Below are 23,846 nucleotides of genomic sequence, written 5' to 3' on the forward strand. Positions count from 1 at the left end.
AATAAATCATTGTTATCATAGTATTGTAGACATTTTTATCTTAAATAACTTTTATCGAACAATCGAGCCCATATCGAAACCCGAAATCTAAATGTTACTTATTCATATAATAATCTTCTTACAGTCGAGGCCAAGCATCATATCTCATTTGAGACCTGCGCTGTATATATATATTCGTAAAAACAAATGAACACTCCACACTTATCTACGCCAATAAAAACATAAATGATTTAAAAATAACGTAATGATAATCAAAGGCATAAGACGGATGCGATGAAAAACAAGTACTGCACTCTAAAAAGCCAGCAACGCACCTTCTAACGTAGTTCATATTATTTCATAAAAAAAACACTCGAACAATAGACCGTTAATCTATAATTTCCAATAGTGATAGAGACGGGGCTTCTGAGAATTTCGATATACTTTTTTTAATATCTGCGGCGCTGTTGTTGCAACCTTGGCACACGTTACAAATACTCAGCATTGAAGTAGAGATCTCAATCACTTTCGCTGTTGAGAGTTATAGAATACAAGTTCAATACAAGATGCTTTCAAGGTGCAACTAGTACTCTATGCTCCAACATATCATAACCAAACAACATATTTGAACATGGCATGCTCGTTTTAGAGGATATATTATATAGATTATACGAACTTTAAATGTGTTTAGAGAAATAAAATCAATTGCTTAACAAGGTGCCATTACTTACATTTTAATATATCACATTCATCTTAAAAATTTAGCAGTATTGGCCAAGTGGCTCCAGCTCATCCCAGGGGTCGTAGGTTCGATCCCCTGCTATGAATTGACTTTCTTTATATGCGCATAGTAAAATTAGCTAGGATGTTGAAGGAAAACAGTGAGGAAACCGGCTTACCTTAGACTTAAAAAGTGGACGGCACAGGTGGCTGATCACCTATTGGCCTATGATATAGACAATTAACAACAGATACAGAAATCTGAACCCCAGACCTAAAAAAAGGTTGTAGTGCCACTGATTAAACTTTTTTATTTAAAATTTAAAGTACAACAAAAATACAGACAAATATTTTTTTAGTTTAACGAATAAGTTCATGAATATACTATAATTATAATATTTTGTTTTTTTTTATTAATTATTCCACTACTTTATTCTACCTTAACAGTTACTACTAGTTCGATTAAACGCCAAAAAATATATTTGATTTGGTCATCAAAGATGATTTTATTGCACTAATGAAATAGATGCAAATAAGATACGAGGGACGCATAAAAATAACCCGGACAAATATCGGTCCAAAAACCATATTTCTAAGTCCGATTGGATTGCTTATGCTGTTGTACATAGCTGCTGAAATACATAAATTGTGTTAAAAAAGTCATTAAATTAATAAATGCGTAACCATGTAGAATAGCGTTTTAAAATCACATAACATTCACATCGACCGTGACTTTAACTTAAACTGAGAGCTGTCACTAGATCATGCGCAGGAGTGAGTCTGTGTGTACGTTTGCAACGTTCTTGTGATTACGGATAAAATATTTAAGTGTAAGTGTGTACAATTATTATTTTTAATTGAAATTTTTGTTTAATATTATAAAATATGTTATATCATGTAATATGCTGTTTTTACATAACATTCTTAATTATTATTAGGAATCTATAAATTATCGTAATGGATAATATATATATTCTTATTTTTACGTGTTCGGATTAGGTTTAACAATTAAATCAATTATATTGTATCCATAACTTTAACTTTCTAAATAGGTTTTATTTCATTTTAAAATTTAAAAGCCTTACTTTGTTATTATTAAAACTGGTCCATTGCGGCTTTTTAATGTATTACATTTACCGAATCTTACTTTGGAAGTGGATAATTTCACTTGCTTTTTCTGTTTCATTTTAACTTTTTTATACGCATCTTTTTGTACCTTCTGTTCCTGATACATGATGATTTCTCTTAACACTGTGAGAAAATAGTAACTGTACATCTCAGGGTTGAAAGAAGCCGGCTCGCTTAACAATAGCAGTAACTAAAATAGCAATTGTTCCATATCTATTAACATACACATGGAAGACATAACCATAATTAAAAATATTGATAAATATAACTCTACTGGTATTTTTCCGTCTCTATTTGACAAATTATGTTAAGGCTGTCATGAAAAGAGAGAGATAGGGTTTCTTTAGTTAAAACGGTGCCATTGGACTTAATTTTTTTAGGTATTAATAAATCGATGGAAGTACTAACTCAGACGCAGCTGCCTGTACACGTAATACTTAAAATATTACAGAGAAGACATTTGACAGAATATGACGCTTTAAATTGACGCTTGATTGATGCTTGTTCAGGTGTTCATGCAATAATACATTCTTATTCTATACGAACAATCGGTGGATGCCATTGCTTCTTGATATGCATAATTACTATAAACCGATGGATAAAGTCCTCTTATCACTTATACTTACATTGTCAGATAGACGCATGACTTGACATGATATTTTTGAAAAAGTAACAGCAGCAACAATAACAATTTAGATAATACATATTCCTAAGCTATTATTATTAATTTAGTAACAATTAAATTACTTGAATAATGATGAAAAGTCACTAGTTTCATATGTCTGTAAGTAAAACTGGCATTATCGGGAAATAAATTCAAATCACATGTCAAACAAACCCTTTTCGCTATACCAATTATATTATATACTGGAAAAACCTAGTACAAAAACATGAAAATGAAGAACGCTTAATCGACATTTCTGAGACCTGGAAAAACAAAAGACGCAAGACGTTGAGTTTATTTGTAATGATAATAAAACGGAGTATACAATCGTGAATTTAATACCCGAATATAGCTTATATGCAATTGTAAAAAAATAAAAATAATCAGTGTTTTATTATTTAAAACGTACAAATTCTTGATTCATTATCTCCACCGTAAAGTATAAATGTAAATACATTTATTGTATTCTTTTAATGGATATGTATACAGCCTTATGATAAGGAAGTTAAACTATAGTTTGCATTAGGTTTACAAAAGTCGCACAGTAATCATGAAATCGGATTTACATTTTACAAATTATAAAAACGCGTGACAAGAATGACAACGCTTCAGAATTCCAGTTGAATTATTTCATATCCAAAGGCGTTACGATCTTTTAGCTTTTATGATGAGAATATTTTATTCTGTAACTATTTCGTGATCAATGTATATTTAATGATAGGCCAATAAAATAGGCAGTAAAATAGTCATCTTTTTGGGCAGCGTGCTGGTTTATTTACATTCACCGTGTCAGCGAGTGTTCATTACGCAGAAAAACCCATGGTGTACAGCCGGGGCGCGTACCTCTGACGTCAGGGATAAGACTGCTAGTGTTTTGTTATCTATGCCCGCAATGTCGCTATATAACAAATTCGGGAACAATAGGGGATAGAATAGAATAATAATAATAATAATAGAATTCCCTATTGCTAGCTTTGAACGCAGACGGGATATCAAAATTTTACTTCTGATGATTTTATAAGACTAGATTTAACATCTTACTTCCATTATACATATTATATTTAATAAAATTTTATATGTACATGTATATGCTAAGAGATTAAAAGATTAGCAGAATCATTCAATGACGTTAAAAACATATTTTTTCAAATGTATTCTTACTTAGCATTACTAATGTACTTTAGATGTTTACCAAGCAAATACGATGAATGCCAACTATTTAACATGATAATATAACAAACAACTGTAGTATATAAAACCAACTGCTGATTATTATGTAGAGTGCTCCGGTCGACGTTCTTGAATTTTGGTTTGGCATTCTGTGGAAATATATTATGTAGTTACTTGCAATCGTAAACAATTTGCGAGGTATGTATTTAAACTTCGAGTCGATTATAAAACGTGGTCTAAAGTTGTTGCCATGGTAGCGATGTTACTTCTTAACTTTAATCCACATTGTATTATGAGGTTTAGGTTTCCTATCATAATGCGTGTACTATTTTCTAGCTAATTACGGCTAGCCTGAGTAACTGAACTCCACATATGAAACACGTGTATTATCGTTATTTCAGGTCAGCCATATAGCATGCAGAGGTGTTGAATTTATAGTCTCGTAAAGGTTAAGTTTACGACGCAAAATACAGACTTTAAAGCTACGCGTGTAGGATATAGACCAGTGCCGAAGCCTTCAAAAATAGTAAAAAACGAAAAAAAATTACAGTAGGATGAAACCCATTAGAAATGCAGGGGAATATGATCAAAATGAAAGAAAAAATAAATTACGGTCGATCCGAGTTCGGGAAGTGGGAGGGGGGTGACTTTTAAGGGGGAAAAATGGTTTATCTTGATTTCCGGCGAAACTACCAGTCCTATGGAAAAAAGTTAAATGGCAAAGTTGTAGGTCATAAAAAGATCTACAACTTTGGTATGTACAATTTTTTCACATAACCTCAAAATTTAGGTGAAAAATTCAAAAAACCAAGTTTTTGGTTTTTTATTTATATCTTTTTTAAAAAGTTTTTTTTTCTACGAAATTTGGTGAAAACTTACCTTATTATGTCCCAAATATACTGTAATTTATTTGATTAAAAATATTTATTTTTTCGCCTCATTTTAACTTAATATCAAAAAAGCACCCTAATTTTCAATCGAAAATTCTGACGTCAAAATTTCAGCTTTTTTCAAAAAGTTTGGGGGCTTTTTGTTCGTTGAAATATCTACTTTCTGATGGTGTAAAAAAAAATATACATTACTATAGGAAATATTATTAGAAAATGCAAAAAATTGAAAAAACCTCAAATTCGAAAATTTTCTTTTAATTATGTACAATTTTGAGGTATTTATTAAAATTTACACTTTAATTACTCAAAAAACGTAAGATTTCATGCTTCATTGATAAACGAAAAAATTGCAAATTAAAATATACTTCTATAATTAACAAACAAATAAGTTAATAAAGTTAATATTTAATAAGACATCTACAATATTTTGAAAAAGTTGTAGAATCTTCTGTAAATAATATTTGTAGATGCCTATTCATTGCTGTTTTAAGATAACTTATATACCTGAGTGACCTTCGGTGAATTTTAGCCCAGTGTAAGTTATTTCATTGAGAAGTGGGGATGGACCTAGGAGGGTCTGGGCCTTACTGTTACCTGCTATTTCGTAGCAGCTGTAAAAACCGTTAGCAAGTATTCGAGATACAGAGTAGTGTACAACATCGTTTTTAAAAATACACCTGCAGGCTGAGTTACTCTAAGTGATTTGTGAGAAATTTACTTAATTCAAAGAAAAATTCAAAATTCACCGAAGGTCACTCAGGTATATAAATTATCTTAAAACAGCAATAAATAGGCATCTACAAATATTATTTACAGAAGATTCTACAACTTTTTCAAAATATTGTAGATGTCTTATTAAATATTAACTTTATTAACTTATTTGTTTGTTAATTATAGATGTATATTTTAATTTGCAATTTTTTCGTTTATCAATGAAGCATGAAATCTTACGTTTTTTGAGTAATTAAAGTGTAAATTTTAATAAATACCTCAAAATTGTACATAATTAAAAGAAAATTTTCGAATTTGAGGTTTTTTCAATTTTTTGCATTTTCTAATAATATTTCCTATAGTAATGTATATTTTTTTTTACACCATCAGAAAGTAGATATTTCAACGAACAAAAAGCCCCCAAACTTTTTGAAAAAAGCTGAAATTTTGACGTCAGAATTTTCGATTGCAAATTAGGGTGCTTTTTTGATATTAAGTTAAAATGAGGCGAAAAAATAAATATTTTTTATCAAATAAATTACAGTATATTTGGGACATAATAAGGTAAGTTTTCACCAAATTTCGTAGAAAAAAAAAACTTTTTAAAAAAGATATAAATAAAAAACCAAAAACTTGGTTTTTTGAATTTTTCACCTAACTTTTGAGGTTATGTGAAAAAATTGTACATACCAAAGTTGTAGATCTTTTTATGACCTACAACTTTGCCATTTAACTTTTTTCCATAGGACTGGTAGTTTCGCCGGAAATCAAGATAAACCATTTTTCCCCCTTAAAAGTCACCCCCCTCCCACTTCCCGAACTCGGATCGACCGTAATTTATTTTTTCTTTCATTTTGATCATATTCCCCTGCATTTCTAATGGGTTTCATCCTACTGTAATTTTTTTTGGTTTCAAAAATTATCGACACTGGTCTAATATGCCAGTATTATTTTCAAACGCCCAACCCCATAAATTAATCCATAATCTCAGAATGAAAACAATCTAAAAACAGACCGTGACAGTCGATCGATCTCCTATCTGCATTCTGCAAACACTATGAAGACAATCCATTTTTGGCGACGGATAGAATGCAATCTCTTCGCTTTTTACACTCAAATTTGATATAATAATAATATAAACCAAATAAAACTGTACAAATAATTTTAAAATATACATGTTTATGTTTAAAACATATCAATTATTTAAAAACTGCTGTTATTTAAAATTATAAGTTAGGTTATTGGCACAGTTGAACTGTAATTTTCATACAAAGTTCTATCCACGTTCTATCCGTTGATTGATTATTGGCACACTTTTATCAATATTTGAGTAGTGTAGGCCTAGTGGCTTCAGCGTGCGACTCTCATACCTGAGGTTCGATCCTGGGCTGTGCAATTATGTGCACATATAACATTTGCTCGAACGGTGAAGGAAAACATCGTGAAGAAACCGGCATGTCTTAGACCCAAAAAGTCGACGACATGTGTCAGGCACTGGAGGCTTGCGATACTTGCCTATTAGATTTAAAAATAATCATGAAACAGATTCAGAAATCTGAGGCCAGGACCTAAAGAGGTTGTAGCACCACTGATTTTTTTATCAATGTTTGGATAAAGATCTCAGATGGTCAAAAACGGATTGAGGTACGTTGTTGGGTTTGGGCGCAAGATTCTAGTATTATGAATATTGTTGTGTAAGATCTGAACACGCATTAATATCGACCGACCAGGTTTCTTCACTTTGTCTCGTCCATGATACCTCGTAATGTTAATGTTTAACAAAACATAGAAAGCGGTAGTTCTTTTGTCTAGATTTAAAATGCTATTTATAAATTCCCACTGAAATTATTCTATAATAAATTACTACTTATACCTCTACAAGAAAACTTATATCTTTATTGAAGACAATAGATTATTGTCGCTAATTCTAATTCATAGCGACGTTAGGAAGTCCTAAATCATAGGAACTGACCTTTGTGGTTAAATGAGAATAAGGAAAATCGCATTTTATTAGTGATTTCTAAAACGAGACACGTTTTCATATTTTTCCTTTATCACTTAGGAGTTATTTATTATCCTATTATACTAATACGTTTGGGTAATGTTTTCAAATAATTTATACACTTTGAGGTTTAAAATTGATATGTATATGGTATTACAATCTTTCTTCACTATATGAGAATTTAGCTTCGGGGTGGTAAGAGATGAGTTTATACCAGTATGGGCAAAATATATGTTGAGGATAACGCTACCGCTCCTCTGTAATGGATATTCGTAGCTTTCTGGAGTATTTTGGGGCAGTGGGCCTGATTTTACGAGTCTTAGAATTTAGATTCTACTCAGCTAAATTGTTATCGGAATCTATCTAATTATTTTTCTATCAGATAATCAGATAATTTTTGTACAAAAATTAAAATGTGTGAGGGAACTCTGAACTCCCGTAACAATTAGTTCAGAAACAAAAACAAAACAATGAAAATTATTTCAATTGAACGTTGTCATATAAAATCACTGTTCGTCAAAATTCTGGTGTAATAAACAAAAGTTATAAGTTAAAATTTACCCTTGAAACAGTATAGATTTGACCTTCATTGACCACATCTATTGCCTAAAGCCCACGTTCGTTTTTTATAAAAGCTGAAAGTTTTTCTCTGCATGTCTATACCGGTAAGAACGACCAGGGACTATAGAGTTGTTGTGGTCTTGGACACCTTTTTAATAAGGAGTAAAGGACTACTTTTAATGTATTTATTTACTTTATTATATTATATAGATTAGATTCGTTATATATTAGTATAATACAACGAATCAGGAATCGCATAAACTACAGTATTACTAAAAAGACAAAACATCAGTGATTACCAAGTTTATAAATAGCATGTGAAGTTTTTAGACTGTTTTTTTTTAATCCTTTGTAACAATTTTAAATAAATATTTATTTTATAATTGTGCATAGTACACATCAAGATCTTATTAACAAATGATTGTGCATATAATAACAAATCCTTCTCAATCGTATCTTATAATGAAATAAAGTTTTGCTTATAATATAATAAAACCTCTTTGGAGATTTTATTTATTTATAAAAACAATTCTGCATTAACCAGTGACCCTAAATTAACGAGTGAACAATAATATTACACTTTACAGACGAAACACAAAAAAATAAAACAAGAAATTACAAAATAAAAAATACAAGAAATTTACAAACAAACTGTAGGAAGTAACAAATAATATAACTTTTGCCAGTTACTAATTCACTCAACGGACAATGAAAAAGGTCCGCTAATCTATGTATTTTGCTAAGTAAATTAACATTAATTCGTTAATTAAATGCATATACAGTTTAGTTCTTAAATTTTAGAAGTCATGCAATATGAAATACGTGTAGATAGTTTTATTTATGACGATGGAGCTAAATATTATATACTTTTGCACGACATTTTTTTTTTTACAGTAGACAATGAATTTTCTCTCCGGTTATTTCAGTACAGACTATAACTCTAAGCACTAAACGTTCCGGTGTCTTCCTGCCCGTTTGCCTCCTGTAACTTTAAAAAATAATGCAATTTTAAAGATTTTGATAAATTTGCTTTGGTATCAAGAAGGCACACATTTCATTTCACGTCATTTCTTTTAAATACAACTTTGTTATAATGTTAATCTTTCAATAAACACTATATTCATGTAAAATTTTGTTTAACCACGTCGGTTTGAAGATAATACTTTTACAAGAAAAATGCGAAACGAGTTATTTGTCTCATATCAGAATTTTAATGAGTGATGTAATCGTGTAGTTAAAAGGAATTATTTCAATGGAGAACACTTCATCAGAAATTGTTATTAAGGGGAAAATACATAAAATGTAAGTAAATTAACACGTTAATAGTTATCATCCTAATATTAAAAATATATTTTGTTAAGAACTGTTATTTATTTTTACTTTTTTTGCATGGACCCAACGATATTTCGTTTTAAAATGAAGGCATTGTTAACCAACTTAAACGGAATATAGAATAGGAATTGTATCATTATATTCGTTACTGTTACTGCTTACCAAACATTATTATTCTTAGGTCCATAGGCTAAACTTACAATTGTAAATTGATAACAGATGGCTCTAGGTATTTATTTTTAAATATTTTCTTTAAAGTAATTTATCTTAGTATCATGTATACAAATCAATTTCAGTTTAAAAAAATGTATAAGTCACTTCTACGTAGCCTACGGTCTTAATCCAACAGAACTATGCATTCGAATAAGCTATGACGTAAGCAATTACTTCTGTGTGATAAAAGCGTATTACATTTGACAAATGGGAGAAGTCTAAACTTTGAGTATTGCCCTCATTTATAAATTTCAGCTTAAGACTTTTATAATTTCCGCCTAATCGATTAATTGAAGGTATTTAAGCGAGCGTAAGACGATAACGTCAGAAAGTGGTCGACCTCAGAATTTATTGTGTGTTATTGAGTATTGCAACATATGCAATTAACATGAAAACTTCACGTTTTTGTTACATGATAAAATTAATATATAAATAATCAAAAATGTTTGTTTATATTATTTCATTATTGTTAAATTTGGATACAGATAGACGAGAATACAGATAGGTACATGTCGCACACTTAAACCACTGAGCCAACATTGCCGTCGTAAATAAATCGTCGTCTGTCGTTAAGCGATTTTCGATTGAGGTTTTGCCGCACAGCACCACTATGTGGAACCAGCTGTCCACTGACGTATTTCCGAACCAATTCGACTTAGGGTCCTTTATGAGCGTACCAATTCTTAAAAGGCTGGCAGCGCACTCGCGAGTGGGCATAGTCAGTAACCATGGGCAAAAGTATCACTTGACAGCAGTTGAGCGACCAGCCCATTTGCACCCTGTTCTATGAAATATAAAAAAATATATAAATAAAAAATCCATTACTAAATTTTCAAAAGTCTTTTGTGTTATTCAATGAGGATTTAAATTTAAATTTCGAACGGCTTGTTGTTTACGCAAATGGCCACGATCATGATGCATGACCTATTCGATTAACTTCTCAATTAATAGACATTGAATATATTTATTCAGTGTCAGTGTCAGAATGATGTCAATATAACTTTCATATAGTAATTGGCGGGTTAACGGGCGTAACAGGGGGCAAACGAGCAGGAGGCTCCCCTGATGTTAAGTGATACCGCCGCCCATGGACACTCTCAATGCTAGAGGGCTCACGAATGCGTTGCAGGCCTTTTAAGAATTTGTACGCTCTTTTACTGTTGAAGTTCAATGACTTGTACAGACAGAAATTGCCTTATTGCAAAACATTACTTAAATATTTGAATAATTACTATACTATTGCTAAAAAGTAAATATACATCAATGTGTATATTTTAACGAGGACCACTCATCGGCACTACAGATAATAAACGTATTTTGGGTCAAGCACATAAGTGAATTACAATCGCCGTGTCAATTGCATGATATAAGCTGTAAACCTGTTTTTGACGTCTGACATTTAAGTGGCATTCTTATTTTATTTTAAAAATTAAACGTGCGAATGTGTTATTTATGAATTATTTTAAAGAATTTTTTTCCTACATAATTACAAATAGAACAAAAGTAAATATTAGTTTAGAATATAAAAAAATATTTTGATGACCCAAGCACCTAGAACTAAGTTGTACTATTTTTTTATGACGAGTAAATGTAATTTGTAAACAATAGAAAATAAACCCATGAGAATGTGAATCGAAACAGCGTTTGATCGTTATTGGTCATCTGTGGTCCTTTCGTATACATACATTACATTCTTTCTATTTGATTAAATTGTATTCTGTTATACCGCGTTTATTATCTGTTCTTCTTTGACCAGAGATATCGAAAAATCTCCTATTAGATGTTTCTTGCAGTTTAAGTTAGCATTTACCTATATGTTTGTGAAATTATTACATTTTCAGATGTCTCCACAGATTAGTAAACATTTTTTCTCTGTAATCATGCTGAAAACAATTGTCTAAGTTTCTCAATACTTATTATGTGAACTTGTACCAATTAAATTCAAATTATTTCATATCTTATTAGTTCGCTAATATAACTGCCATACCACTAAAGAAATTTAATCAATTTGGTACACCGTAACGGAGTTTAGATTGAATTTTATAATAATTACGTAGCCTTGTTCAAAAGTAAACAAAATGTCTAAATGCAAAAATGCTAAAATTTGCATTAGCTAGCGATTTTTCTTTCTTTTATTTCAATGCCATACCGACAGTATATATTACAATCTATTTTTTTAATTTATCACATCATACGTAATGCCACATTTAAATGATTAAAAAAAGATGTTATTTAAATGAATAAATTATTAGTAAATACTATCACCGTCGTATATGAAATTGATTTAAAAACACCAAAATAATATTTATTTATTCTGTTATACTGTTTAATTGTACTGTTATGAAACAAGTGTTCTAAATTTAAAAATACAATATGAACATAGTTATCTATTTTCTTGCCACCTAGGCCCACCCACTAACTTTACGATGTCGAATTTAGATGTTGGTGTGCGCGCGCATCGTAAAAATTTTCTCATCTCATCATTTTTCTCCATCGCGCCAAAAGAAGTATGAACGAACGAACTTCAAAAATGCGTACACCTTTTGACATCCAAAATAGTATATATAATGTATGAATTATATATATATATATATATATTGAAAGCTTATTATACTTATTTGATATTGACGCAAGATTCCTTATAATTGTTACATTTATTCGGTTGGTATTATTTATACATATATTTAGGTTGGTTCCAGACGAAAGAAACGACGCGATTATATTTTACTTATTAGCTTACTTAACATATCTAATTAGGGGATTTCGTCTGCATTAAGTTGTGTTTTCTATTTCTTTCGTACACCTCGTAAATGCGATATCCTGTTTTGTATTATTTATGAAAGACAACGTGAGAAAGAGAGAGAGAGAAAGCGATTGAAGCTATATTAGCATTGAAGCTGTATTGTTATAAAATGTAGGAAATGCGCAAATATTCTTACTAGATATGGATGGTACATTAAAAAAATAACGATTCCAGTATGAAAATTTCACATTTAAGAGCAAAGCAAACAAGAGACGACGTAGTATGAGTTCAAGTGTTCGATTAATTATATTAAACATAGTCGCATAGTCTTTGATACAATAACAGTTCAATTTTAATTGTAATATATTGAGCAGTTACTGAGATATCCGCGCATTTTACCAGTTTTGTACGCCCTTCTTTATTTGGACAATATCGTATAATTAATTAATATTTGACTCTGTCTGTCAATTTGTTTATGTAAATAAAATTACACCAAATTACACCATCATAAAATTATTTTTAAAATGGTGTAATTAGATTTTTAACTACCAATAATAGGATAGCGCCCTTACCTAAAACCAGTAGCGCCACAAGCTTTTAGGTCTAGACTTCAGATTTCCGAATGTGTTTTGTTAATAAGCAATGTATACGTGTGTATGCCTACACAAAGTCTCCTTCATGCCATCTAACCGCATCAATAATTTACGCAGAGACTAGGGTTCTTACTAACTATTATATTCTGACTTAGTATTATTAAAAATATTTCTACTATAAATAGGTTATTAATAGTTAAATGTACTTTAACAGTTTACGTAATTTGTTGTTGTTACTCTTGTTGCAGTAGATTCTAATCGCGGTTTACTATCTAGTGCGATAGTAATTAGGGATTATGTCTGATTAACATTTTGCACTTACAAGAGAATAACGTACTTTAAAATTTAATTGTTAAACGTAGCTTCACAACGACCACTAGACGAATTCTGTTCTTCTTTGGCTGGTAGCAATTTTATTTCAGAATATGTTTTTTTTCTGACGTGACTAATGCAAAGATATACTGAATGTGTGTCAGTATCATAGAGTATAGAACATCAGATTGATCACCTACTTGCCTTTAGAACAAAAAAACAAATTATCACGAAATACCGATATATCTTTATATTTATAACTTATGGTATTCTCAACAAAATAGTCACTAATAGTAGTTTAATTACTCCATACAGTCCTCACTTCCTATTACAATTATATAAAGTATATATTGTTTACTACACTGATTGCTTTAGGTTTTACTAGCTTAAATAACCCAGGCTCAATGCCTTTTTGATCTAACTAACGCGAAGAAAAGGTTACAAAATCGGTATGTTTTAGATCCAAAAATCAAAAAACATTGCAAAATTAATTTTTAAAAATCTATGTCATTTTATGTTATTTAAAGGCTTGTAGGAACACATAATTTTAAAGAATTCTGAGTGTCTTCATGGCCTAAAACTTCATATTTAAGACGATAGAAAAAAAAATTCGCTCGTACAGAATTCCCTTTGCAAAAAGTTTCGACTGAACAGACATCGTTAGCAAATGTTTTTATATGTATAGCTAATATAAATGTTGTATTTGAACAAGGGAAATACCAGCTATTATCGCTATTGCATTTACACTTCTTCATTCACAGGACCAGAGTCACTCTTGCAGCGTTAATTTTTATCGTATATGTCGAAATGATACCAAGATGGCGACGTTGCATATCCCGATGTAAGTAATTATTTGTATGGTATTTTTTAATTGTAATCTTGTTTTATAATTATTAATTGTTATTGACGTTCATATAAGTAGTAACGTATGTAAGTTTAAAAAAAAAGCGCTACAACCTCTTTAGCTCTTGGCCTCAGATTACTGAATCTGTTTCATGATCATTTATAAATCTAATAGGCAAGTAGGTGATCAGCCTCCAGTGCCTGACTTGCGTCTAGAACATGTCGGTTTCCTCACGATATTTTCCTTCACCGTTCGAGCAAATGTTAAATACGCACATAGAAAGTCCATTGGTGCACGGGGATCGAACCTACGACCTCAGGTATGAGAGTCGCACGCTGAAGCCACACTGCTATTACTATATATGTAAGTTTTACTAACAACAATAAAATATAATATTTCGTTAATATTTATTTGCATCGAAGTTATTTTATGATACCTACATTTGTGAAGATTATATGCGTTAGTGTAAATTAAAATCAAATAAACACTTGAATTAATCTTTAACCGGATCTAAGCTAACGATTACCCGATGGAATAATGTTGTCCAACTTCATTTTAATACCTTTACACACAACACAACATCTAGATACGATATCTCATCTCAGTATGTCAATAAATATTACATTATCCTTTGGACAGACTCATTAAATTTTGAATGAATTTGTGTCCAGCGCATGATATTTGATTTTAATAAAATAAATACTTTTGCAGTGTTCCTGATACCTCAGCGGTATGTTCTTGGGCTAATGGGGCTGTGGGCTTTATGCAACGCCTATACAATGCGTGTTTGCCTCAATTTAGCTATCACACAAATGGTTAATAATAGTAAGTCTGGCGACGATGCACACTACGACCCTGATGCCTGTCCAGATGATAGTGAGTTGTTGGTGAATGGAACTGCTCCTTATAAACCAGTAAGCCAATGATATTTATGCTTTATAATGTTGGAATCTGTGTCTTTAGATTAATAATTTTATATCAGCTTGTGCTAATCGAGAACAATTGGCTTCCGAGATTTTCGCTTTCGGTTTGGAGTAGTAACACAAAATCTTGATACTTTTAAACGTTTTTTATACCAGCACTTATCTTACTTTATGCATTACATCTTATATTTATGGAAATACCAATACTTGTGGAACTAGCTGCCGACTGAAGTATTTCCGAACCAATTCGACTTCGGGTCCTTCAAGAAAAGAGCGTACCAATTCTTAAAAGACCGGCAACGCACTCGCGAGCCCTCTGAGTGTGTCCATGAGCGGCGGTATCACTTAAGATCAGGTGAGCCTCCTGCCAGTTTGCCCCCTGTTCTATAAAAAAAAATACATTCAAAAAAGTTTGGTACCTTTACCTTTAATACTGGCAGCATTTCCTCGTTGTATTTACTGTGCTCTGAAGTCACCGGTACTATGTCTTTCATTAGCGCTGGTGTACTTTGAACCCCACGGCCTAACAGTATCTACTTCAAAGGAAACAAATTCAAAGGAGAAAAGACTCTTATATTGGAGCCGTTTATTATTTTTCTAAGGCTCTGCGCACGCGCTAGGTTTTTAACTTACCTCTATAGTAACTATATAAACGTTAATGTGTATATGGATGTAAGTTTTTAAGTAATATATAATTATTTCAGCACGCAATATTCGACTGGTCCGAATCAACCCAAGGTTTACTCCTAAGTGGCTTCTACTATGGATACGCAATCACTCAAATACCTGGAGGTTATTTGGCTGAGAAGTATGGCGGGAAATGGACACTGGGTTTAGGATTATTAAGTACAGCCTTGTTTACGCTATTGACACCAATCGTTGTTACTGCTGGAGGTGCAACTTGGCTCTTTATTCTACGTGTCTTGCAAGGAATGGGTGAGGTATGTATAATATATTTGATCTCTAATTAAAATAAGTAATTAATGGATATTTTTCTTTAATACAATTCCAGAGGCTGACTGAATTTTGTTGGTTAATAAAGTCTCTATATTCTGTATATTCGAGTTGAACTCGAACTACGTCAATATAACAATTTCTTATTACGACTTCAGTATATACATAATAGCTAAGTGTTATAAATGCAACGGGTATTTGTTATTTTCTCTCTTAAACTGAATTTAGTTTAAAATTTTCAAAGGCGATTAGTAGGTATTATTCTATTGCTTGCAAAAGCTGTTTTGTGATGGGTAAAATACAGACTTAGCGCTTAGAGTATTTCCGTACATAAAATATAGGATTTAATGTAAGGTTCGTGATAGAATTAAGACCTATGTTCAAATAAGGCTTGTAGAGCGGAAAAGATGGTAAAAGTATATTACGAGTAATATTTACGTATATTATTATGTATATGACAGCGCCACGACTCAGTAAACAGTTTACGAGTTACACCATATTATTTGTAATAATGCCTTTATACGATATCATAGTCTTCAAAAAATCATACTAAACATTATGAAAAACACTGCGCAATTATCGTTCTGATATCGAGTACGTATTCGTTTAGTACTTGACACAAATACTCGAGGAAACTGTCGAAAATTTGTCAGCTAAGGGTACTATTGCAACATCTCGAGACTTTGTCAAGTAATACGATTTTGTCAGTTTATTGACCGAGTTGGTTCTGTGTACATTTGATACGACAAACGAAAAATATTCAAACGATGCATGTAAATAGTAACACGTGTACACTACCGTTTAGTTTCAAAAGTTCTTGAAACGCTTCTGTAGTTTTCCGTGTCTGGACTATTCTCCTATATAGGAAAATTATGAGAAATGAGAATTAGGAAAAGAATCACAAATAAAATGATTATAATAATAAATGTAATTTTTAGGGTCCAACAATGCCAGCTCTGATGGTAGTTCTAGCGCGATGGGTTCCAGCTCATGAAAGATCCCTTCAAGGGGCATTGGTCTTTGGTGGTGCCCAAATCGGTAACATTTTTGGTTCCTTTATGTCTGGCTTTTTGATGGCTGGAGATGGACACTGGGCCAATGTATTTTATTTCTTCGGGTGCTTTGGGATATTATGGTTTTTGTTTTGGGTAAGAATTGAATCAAATTTATATTAATGTCGTTTACACAATCATAGAACTGCTTAAATACACAAATTAAATTAGACAAGTTTTCAGTAAACATTGACATGTTTTTTTTAGTTATCTAATAGAGTTGCATTATTTGTTTAAAATTACATTTACATTAACTTGTCTGTGTAAATAATGGTAATTAAAAATAAAAATAATTGATAATACATATATTCTTAATTTGAGTACTACGATATAAGAAAACTGAAGTTGCATTCTTCAAGTTTTAATAACAATTTTTCAAAGATTAGATTTAGTCTGTACAATTTTATTTTTATTATGTATCCTAATTGTGATAATTACTTATTCAAACGCGTCCGTTTGTAAATAAAATGCGGTAACTTCAGACGTGTAATCATATTCAAACTAGAAACTGTTTCTTTTACTTTGTTTATCAATAACCAAAGTAAAAGAAACAACGTAATTTTAACTAAACGATTAATTCAAATTATTCGTTTAGTTAAAATTACGTTGTGAAAAAGTAATTGAATTTAAAAATAGAACGTGCATTCAAATTTCAGAGCATTCTATGCTTCAGCACACCAGAAACCCATCCATTCATATCGGATGAAGAGCTTAAGTACTTGAACGAAAGTATAACGGGTTCAGACAACAAAAGTACTAGAGATCCAATACCATGGAAAGCTATATTGCGATCAGCGCCAGCTTGGGCCCTATTGTTTGCCGCAGTGAGTATAAAATATGAATGCCTAGAATTAGTTATGAAGTACTATGTACGTTTTGAACACAGCTACATACAATTTTAACACTACTATTTATTTTTGAGAATCTATATCTGAATGCAATGTTTGTCAGTTCAAACTAGATTTTAGATATGTCTGTTTAAGTATGTATAAATAGCTGCCTAGGAAGTTATTATGGAATGTAAAAGATATTGGAATTTAAAGATAATTTAAATATCAAAAAATTCCATTATATAGCTAAAGTATAAAAAATACATAATTGAAAGCAATACAAGTCTTCGATTTGTGCATTATACATCTGCGACTCTCAGGTCGTAGGTTCGATCCCCGGCTGTACACCTACTAACACTCGCTTGTACAATGAAGAAAACATCGAGAGGAAACCGGCATGCGATAGCCTCAAATAGTTAAAGGTGTGTCAGGCAAAGAATACAAAAAACCCCTGAACTAAAAGGTAGCGCCACAACCCTACCTAGCAGCGCTACCTATAAAGAAACCCTTCTTTTGTAGAAACCTTCAAATCAAATCAAATCATTTATTTGCTAGAATAGTCTTACAATTAGTTACATACATTACAAAAATCCGCCACATATAAATAGGCATGCCAATGTCATCTTATATTTTATTTATTTATTTACATAAATACATTTATTATCCTTTCAGACATATATGTACTTCAGTTCATGTTCTTATTTTCTACCTTTGTTTATTCATTGGTTTTATTCATTATGACACACTTATAAATTATGTAAGGGATGCCGTAGACAAGTAATAATTATGAATAACAAGACTAGTTATTAAATCTTACATTTAGAAAAATGACAGCGCAGAGTTAGTTAGATACCAATATTTGTAATAATTCTTATCTAAAAAATACAACGATTTAATCGTTAGGTTTCTTTTTCTTGTATTTAATAACATCTGAAGTGATGTTCCCCGCGTTAATTTTCTAGAAAGTAATAAAAAGAAGTGCCGCTAGAGTGTCAAGTGTTGTCCATCGCAGAAGAAAATCTAGATCAGTTTTACTTCAATTATCTATGGTTGACTGTTCCGTGGCCGTCAATTCGTGATAAAAAATTGTCGTTTAAGTTAATAAATTACTCACAGTTATATTCGAATTCACCAAATTTCAGGTAGGTCACGATTGGGGTTACTACACGATGGTGACTGATTTACCCAAGTACATGACAGACGTACTCAAGTTTAACATAGCTGCTACTGGCACTCTAACCGCTATCCCTTACCTGGCTATGTGGCTGTCGTCCTTCGCCTTCGGCGTCATTTGCGACATCTGTGTCAAACGGAACTGGCATTCTATTAAGACTGGAAGAATTATTTATACTACTATTGGTGAGTTTTAAAAGACATTAATGTGTTCATTCAGTAGCGTCCTTCATCCGAAAATCATACCAAGAAGCTTATTTGTTTTGGCAGTAAACAGAAAATTAGTTTCAAATAATTAATTTTTATTATGATTTTTGATTGTTCCTTTTAATAATGTGGTGATTCTGAATTAATTTCTAGAAAATTACTTGTTTCCTCTACGCAAGAGATTTCCCAGTGAGGACTCCAGAGCCTCTTTATTCCCACTTTCAATTAATTTGTTTTTAAATTATTATTAAAAATTTCAGCTGCTACTGGACCAGCCGTTTGCATCATCCTGGCTTCATATGCTGGCTGTGACAGATTTGCAGCCGTTGCATACTTTATAGCTTCCATGGCCCTCATGGGAGGCTACTATAGTGGAATGAAGGTAATAAAAAATATTAGTTTAATGTGCGCTCGTAAAAAATATGATTCATAGAAATTAAAATTGACACTTTTCAATTCTATTGTATAAAAGTGTAAAAAAATGAAAGTTAAGTTAGATAGATTAGTTTTATAGCAGAATTTCTGTTTCTAGCAACGTCGTCAACAAGTTTCGACATCAGGCAAAGTGATTTGTTTTAAAATTATTTTGTGTATTAAAATAATCCAGATAAACGCCATTTTAATCTTCTGTAATATAGAATATAGATGAAATTTGGCAGATAGCTAAAAAAAAACAAAAAAAAACTGTAGGAAAAACTTTTGCTCTAGTACCGATTAAGAGATATAATGGCTGTTTTAGTGAAACTTTGGAAGTTTATAATAGAAAAGAACTCGTTTAGTTACATCGAATTTAATTTTAGTTGTCGATTTATTATTTTTCTTTAAGGTGAATGCATTGGACCTTGCGCCTAACTACGCCGGTTCGCTCACCGCTATGGTAAACGGGACATCTACACTATCTGGAATAATTACACCTTACCTGATTGGTCTTCTAACACCTGATGTAAGTTCAACTCTTGGATAACTGTTGATAAGACGCTGCATGATCGGCTAGATAAAGATGATGATCAATATTTATTTTCTGTAGGGAACTATATTTTGACATAGAACAGAACATAAACACATTTTTGTATTGTAAATACTTTCTTGGTCAGAAGCCAATATGTTATTAAAAAAACTCTTACTCTTTATAAGTATATAACTTAAAAGGAAACAGTATTGACACTATCCTAATCTATACTTCTATACTTATACATATTATAAAAAGGAAACATTTGTATGTATTTGTAACGAATTGGCTCAAAAAGTACTAGACCGATTTTAAAAATTCTTTTACCATTTGAATGCTACATTATCACTGATAAATATAGGCTAATTTCAATAGCAAGTAAAAAAGGATATATAGTATGTATCTCACTAAAATTACAATAGTGTTACGTAAGGTGTAAAAAAATGCTTATAAATAAATATTTTTCATCACATGCCCTGCGAAAACTATTGATAATAAAACAAAAAAAATGTTCCGCAATATTAAAGAACATTAAAATCTATAAAGAAGTTCAAAAAGAAAATGACCACCTGCGCCTAGCCGGGATGGGCTGTTAGTTATTTCATAAATGGGAACAAAGTTATTGTTCTTTTTAACTTAAATTTTCTCAGATACAATTTTAACTGAAAGTTTAAAATATATTTCCATTTCAATATTATCTATCCTTAAACCGGCATTTCCTTTACAACATCAAACTTGTCAAACATGAAAAGTTTCTTTGAAATTTTAAAGGAATTTCGAGACAATGTTATCTGACCTGTCAGTTTCACGGATTCTAACCAAAGTTCAAGAGAGAGATGATTCTGTTTTAGTAGTTATTTTCATTGATGTTTGACGATAACTTCTTAAGAATATATAGAACAATGTCGGCATACGACAATCGTATCATACCTTTTCTTTCTATGTGGCCATGAAAAAAAAACTTGGCGATTAAAAAGAGTGGCGGAGGGTATTTTTCATAATATATCTTTACTTAATTCAATATGTCTTTGTGCACTTAAATAGCTTTTAAGTGTACAAAGTTACATATTAACATATTTTTTAATAAAGAAGTTTTAGAACATTTAATGAAACAAACAAAGAAAAATCTGAATCTTTTACATAACACATGTCTTACATACAGAGATAGAGAATAAGATACAGTGTCGAAACCTAGTACTTAGTATGAATTCCGTTTGTCAAAAAGGTTTTGGATTTGAGATACGGTAGTCTCACTTATCGGTACGTCTGAACTTTGAATTTTATGTTTGTTCTTAAACGTTACAGAACATTAACCGTAGTCTCTAGTTCTGTCAAATACCTTTGTAAGTAATATATTCCACTTCTCTCAAAGGATTGTGACTTTTTTAAGCCCCTATTGCTTTCAAAGTAAACGATGCCCATAAATGTATGGAGTGATAACGATTTGTATTCATATATAATATAATCGTGATAAATGTTGCCATCAATATCCCTTAATTTCCAATAAACATTTGTTTTCTCTTTCGCTCGATACAATTTACAACCTGCCTGTGAAATATTACACAGTCGGTATCCTAAATTTATAATTTGATTCCATGACACAAAAAAATCAAGTTTATATTTTTTACAGAATTGTGGCAACAATAACAGTATTTTGATTGAGTAAAATACATGAATGTTATGTCATAAAAGATATTTAATCAAAATAATATTGTTTATTATTCATCGCAATTCTGCCTCTGACACGATTTCACAACAAAGTTTAATTTCAATTTGAAATAACAATAACCATTTCTACGCAACAATTACCATAATCTACAATGTTTTAATTGTTTCATTAATTGAATATGTCTATATGAATAAATTTGAAACTCCTTTGGTAGGTAGTCGTTGTTTTAATGAGGATTATATACGGTCGACATTGTTCTATGTTATCTTCTATGGATAAAGACAGTTGGCGGGAATTTAAATTACAAAGCATTAATAGCATGGCAATACAATTAGTCATTAGATTAATATTATCATAAATATTTTTGTGATAAGTGGTTTACCATTTTTAATTTCAGTCAACACTAAAACAATGGCGAGTCGCGTTTTGGATTTGCTTTGCTGTTCTTGTGATAACGAATGTTATTTATGTCATCTGGGCGGATGGTGAACAGCAATGGTGGGATGATATAAGAAGGCATGGTTATCCCGAAGGCTGGAAACATGGACCTTTGAAGACCTCTGACGACGATAAGGAGAAGAATAAAAAGAAGGAAGCGGAAGGTACTGCATTATAGGTAAATGTCAAAGGGTATTATTATTAACTATTAGACCCCACAGAATAACACTACTAAGATTTATTATTGTATTTCTTTGTAATTACCACACTGCTGTGACTTGTGATATGTCGTAATTAAAATAGATACGTTATATAACTATTTACCGATTCCTAAAACATATAATATAGTCCTTATTACTACGAGCCGTAGATTAGTCATTAAGACATACCATTCATAAGTATTGAAAAAAAAAAATAAAATATTAAGTGTGTTATCTGAACGTAATTGTTCTTTTTATGTATAGCAAAAAGTTAATTTATAGGAATAAGATTTTTGATTTTTTTTCTTGCCAAAAAATAGATAAGTACCTACTTGCTATAGTTAAAATTGATTCCTATAAGCTCTCGCTATTGTTGAGCACAGAGGAATCCCATTTCTGTTCTAGATTGTAAAGTCTTGGGATTTACCGATAAACTAAAGCCCGAACCCAATAATTAATCCGATCTGACCGTTACAGTCGATCGATCTTTAATCTGTAACTCAATAACCAAACCTACGAAACCAATCCATTTTTGGCTAGGGATAGAATGCAATCTCTTCGCTCTTTACATTCATATTTGATAATCAATATAAACCAAATAAAGTAAATAAAACCGTATAAATATTAATTAAATATACATGTCAATGTTTAAAACATATCAAATAGCTTTTTAATTATTTTGAAAACTGGTGTAAGTTAAAGTCTTAAGATAGGATATTGGCACAGTTGGATTTCCATACAAAGGTTCTTCCACATACACCGATCCGACCTACCATGAATAGCTTGTATCGACAGATGGCTCTTACAATCCATCGATTGGTTATTTGCACACATTTAACAATATTTGGATTAGTTATTGGGTTTGGGTGTAACAGTACACTAATCTAATTATCAGAATCAGAGTGTAAATTTAGCGCTATTTATGAGTTTCATATATCAAAGTTGCTGACTTATGGAAGTCATACGCACCTTAAAGTCTCGACTTTACGTTTAGTAACCTATAAAGCCTTTTGAAAAATAGATATCGATATAAGTAGAATACAATTTTGTCACATAATTCTATAAGGCGCAAATTTTTGCCGAGATAAAAAGTCTCTCGTGTGAAAACTCCCAGTAATTTTAACAAATCCAGTTTCTATAATTGAATAAATTGTAATATAACTATAACAAATATAATATTATTTAAATAGATGCGTCATAAACGTGATTTCAAAGTAATAATGAAACAATATTACTAATTGTGGATGGTACATATAGACTAGCCCACGTATTATATATTATTATAAACGAGTTATTATCAACATATATTGCCCCAACGGTGTTTACAATATTGCAATATCAAAACTTATATATGTTAAGCACTCGAAACATTGTGGTATGTAAATAATCGAATAGAATCGGAAGTACCCAATAGCCTTTATAAAAAAAGTAAAGTATTATTATACTAGTATAGTCGCTATTGCGAACATATTATTTTTTAGCATTCAAGGGATACATAGATTATACGTATTTCTAGTCTCTTATGCATTCAAGTCAAGCGTTTCCTATTAAACGTTTACATATATTTATAGGTCATTGATAGGCCGATC

At 31.2% G+C, this 23,846-nt stretch overlaps 1 protein-coding gene across 1 annotated transcript; it reads left to right on the forward strand.

Moving 5' to 3' along the window:
• Positions 1-1,421: 1,421 nt before the first annotated feature.
• On the forward strand, positions 1,422-22,246 carry LOC110992783 (putative inorganic phosphate cotransporter). Its single transcript, XM_022258742.2, has 10 exons — positions 1,422-1,529; positions 13,780-13,859; positions 14,574-14,776; positions 15,490-15,726; positions 16,678-16,887; positions 17,448-17,615; positions 18,764-18,980; positions 19,262-19,383; positions 19,828-19,944; positions 22,017-22,246. Exons 2-10 carry the CDS (start codon positions 13,826-13,828, stop codon positions 22,233-22,235), a joined length of 1,527 nt encoding a protein of 508 aa, XP_022114434.2. The 5' UTR covers positions 1,422-1,529; positions 13,780-13,825; the 3' UTR covers positions 22,236-22,246.
• Positions 22,247-23,846: the final 1,600 nt, after the last annotated feature.

Source organism: Pieris rapae, chromosome 15 (assembly GCF_905147795.1).
Source record: "Pieris rapae chromosome 15, ilPieRapa1.1, whole genome shotgun sequence".
NCBI classification, from domain to species: Eukaryota; Metazoa; Arthropoda; class Insecta; order Lepidoptera; family Pieridae; genus Pieris; species Pieris rapae.

What these genes read in the sequence shown, in the direction of transcription:
- LOC110992783 (XM_022258742.2), top strand. Translation starts at nt 13,826, where the DNA reads ATGATACCAAGATGGCGACGTTGCATATCCCGAT. An exon ending in GAACTGCTCCTTATAAACCA is followed by an intron (nt 14,777 to 15,489) that starts GTAAGCCAATGA and finishes TAATTATTTCAG; the next exon opens with CACGCAATATTCGACTGGTC. An exon ending in TTGGTCTTCTAACACCTGAT is followed by an intron (nt 19,945 to 22,016) that starts GTAAGTTCAACT and finishes TTTTAATTTCAG; the next exon opens with TCAACACTAAAACAATGGCG.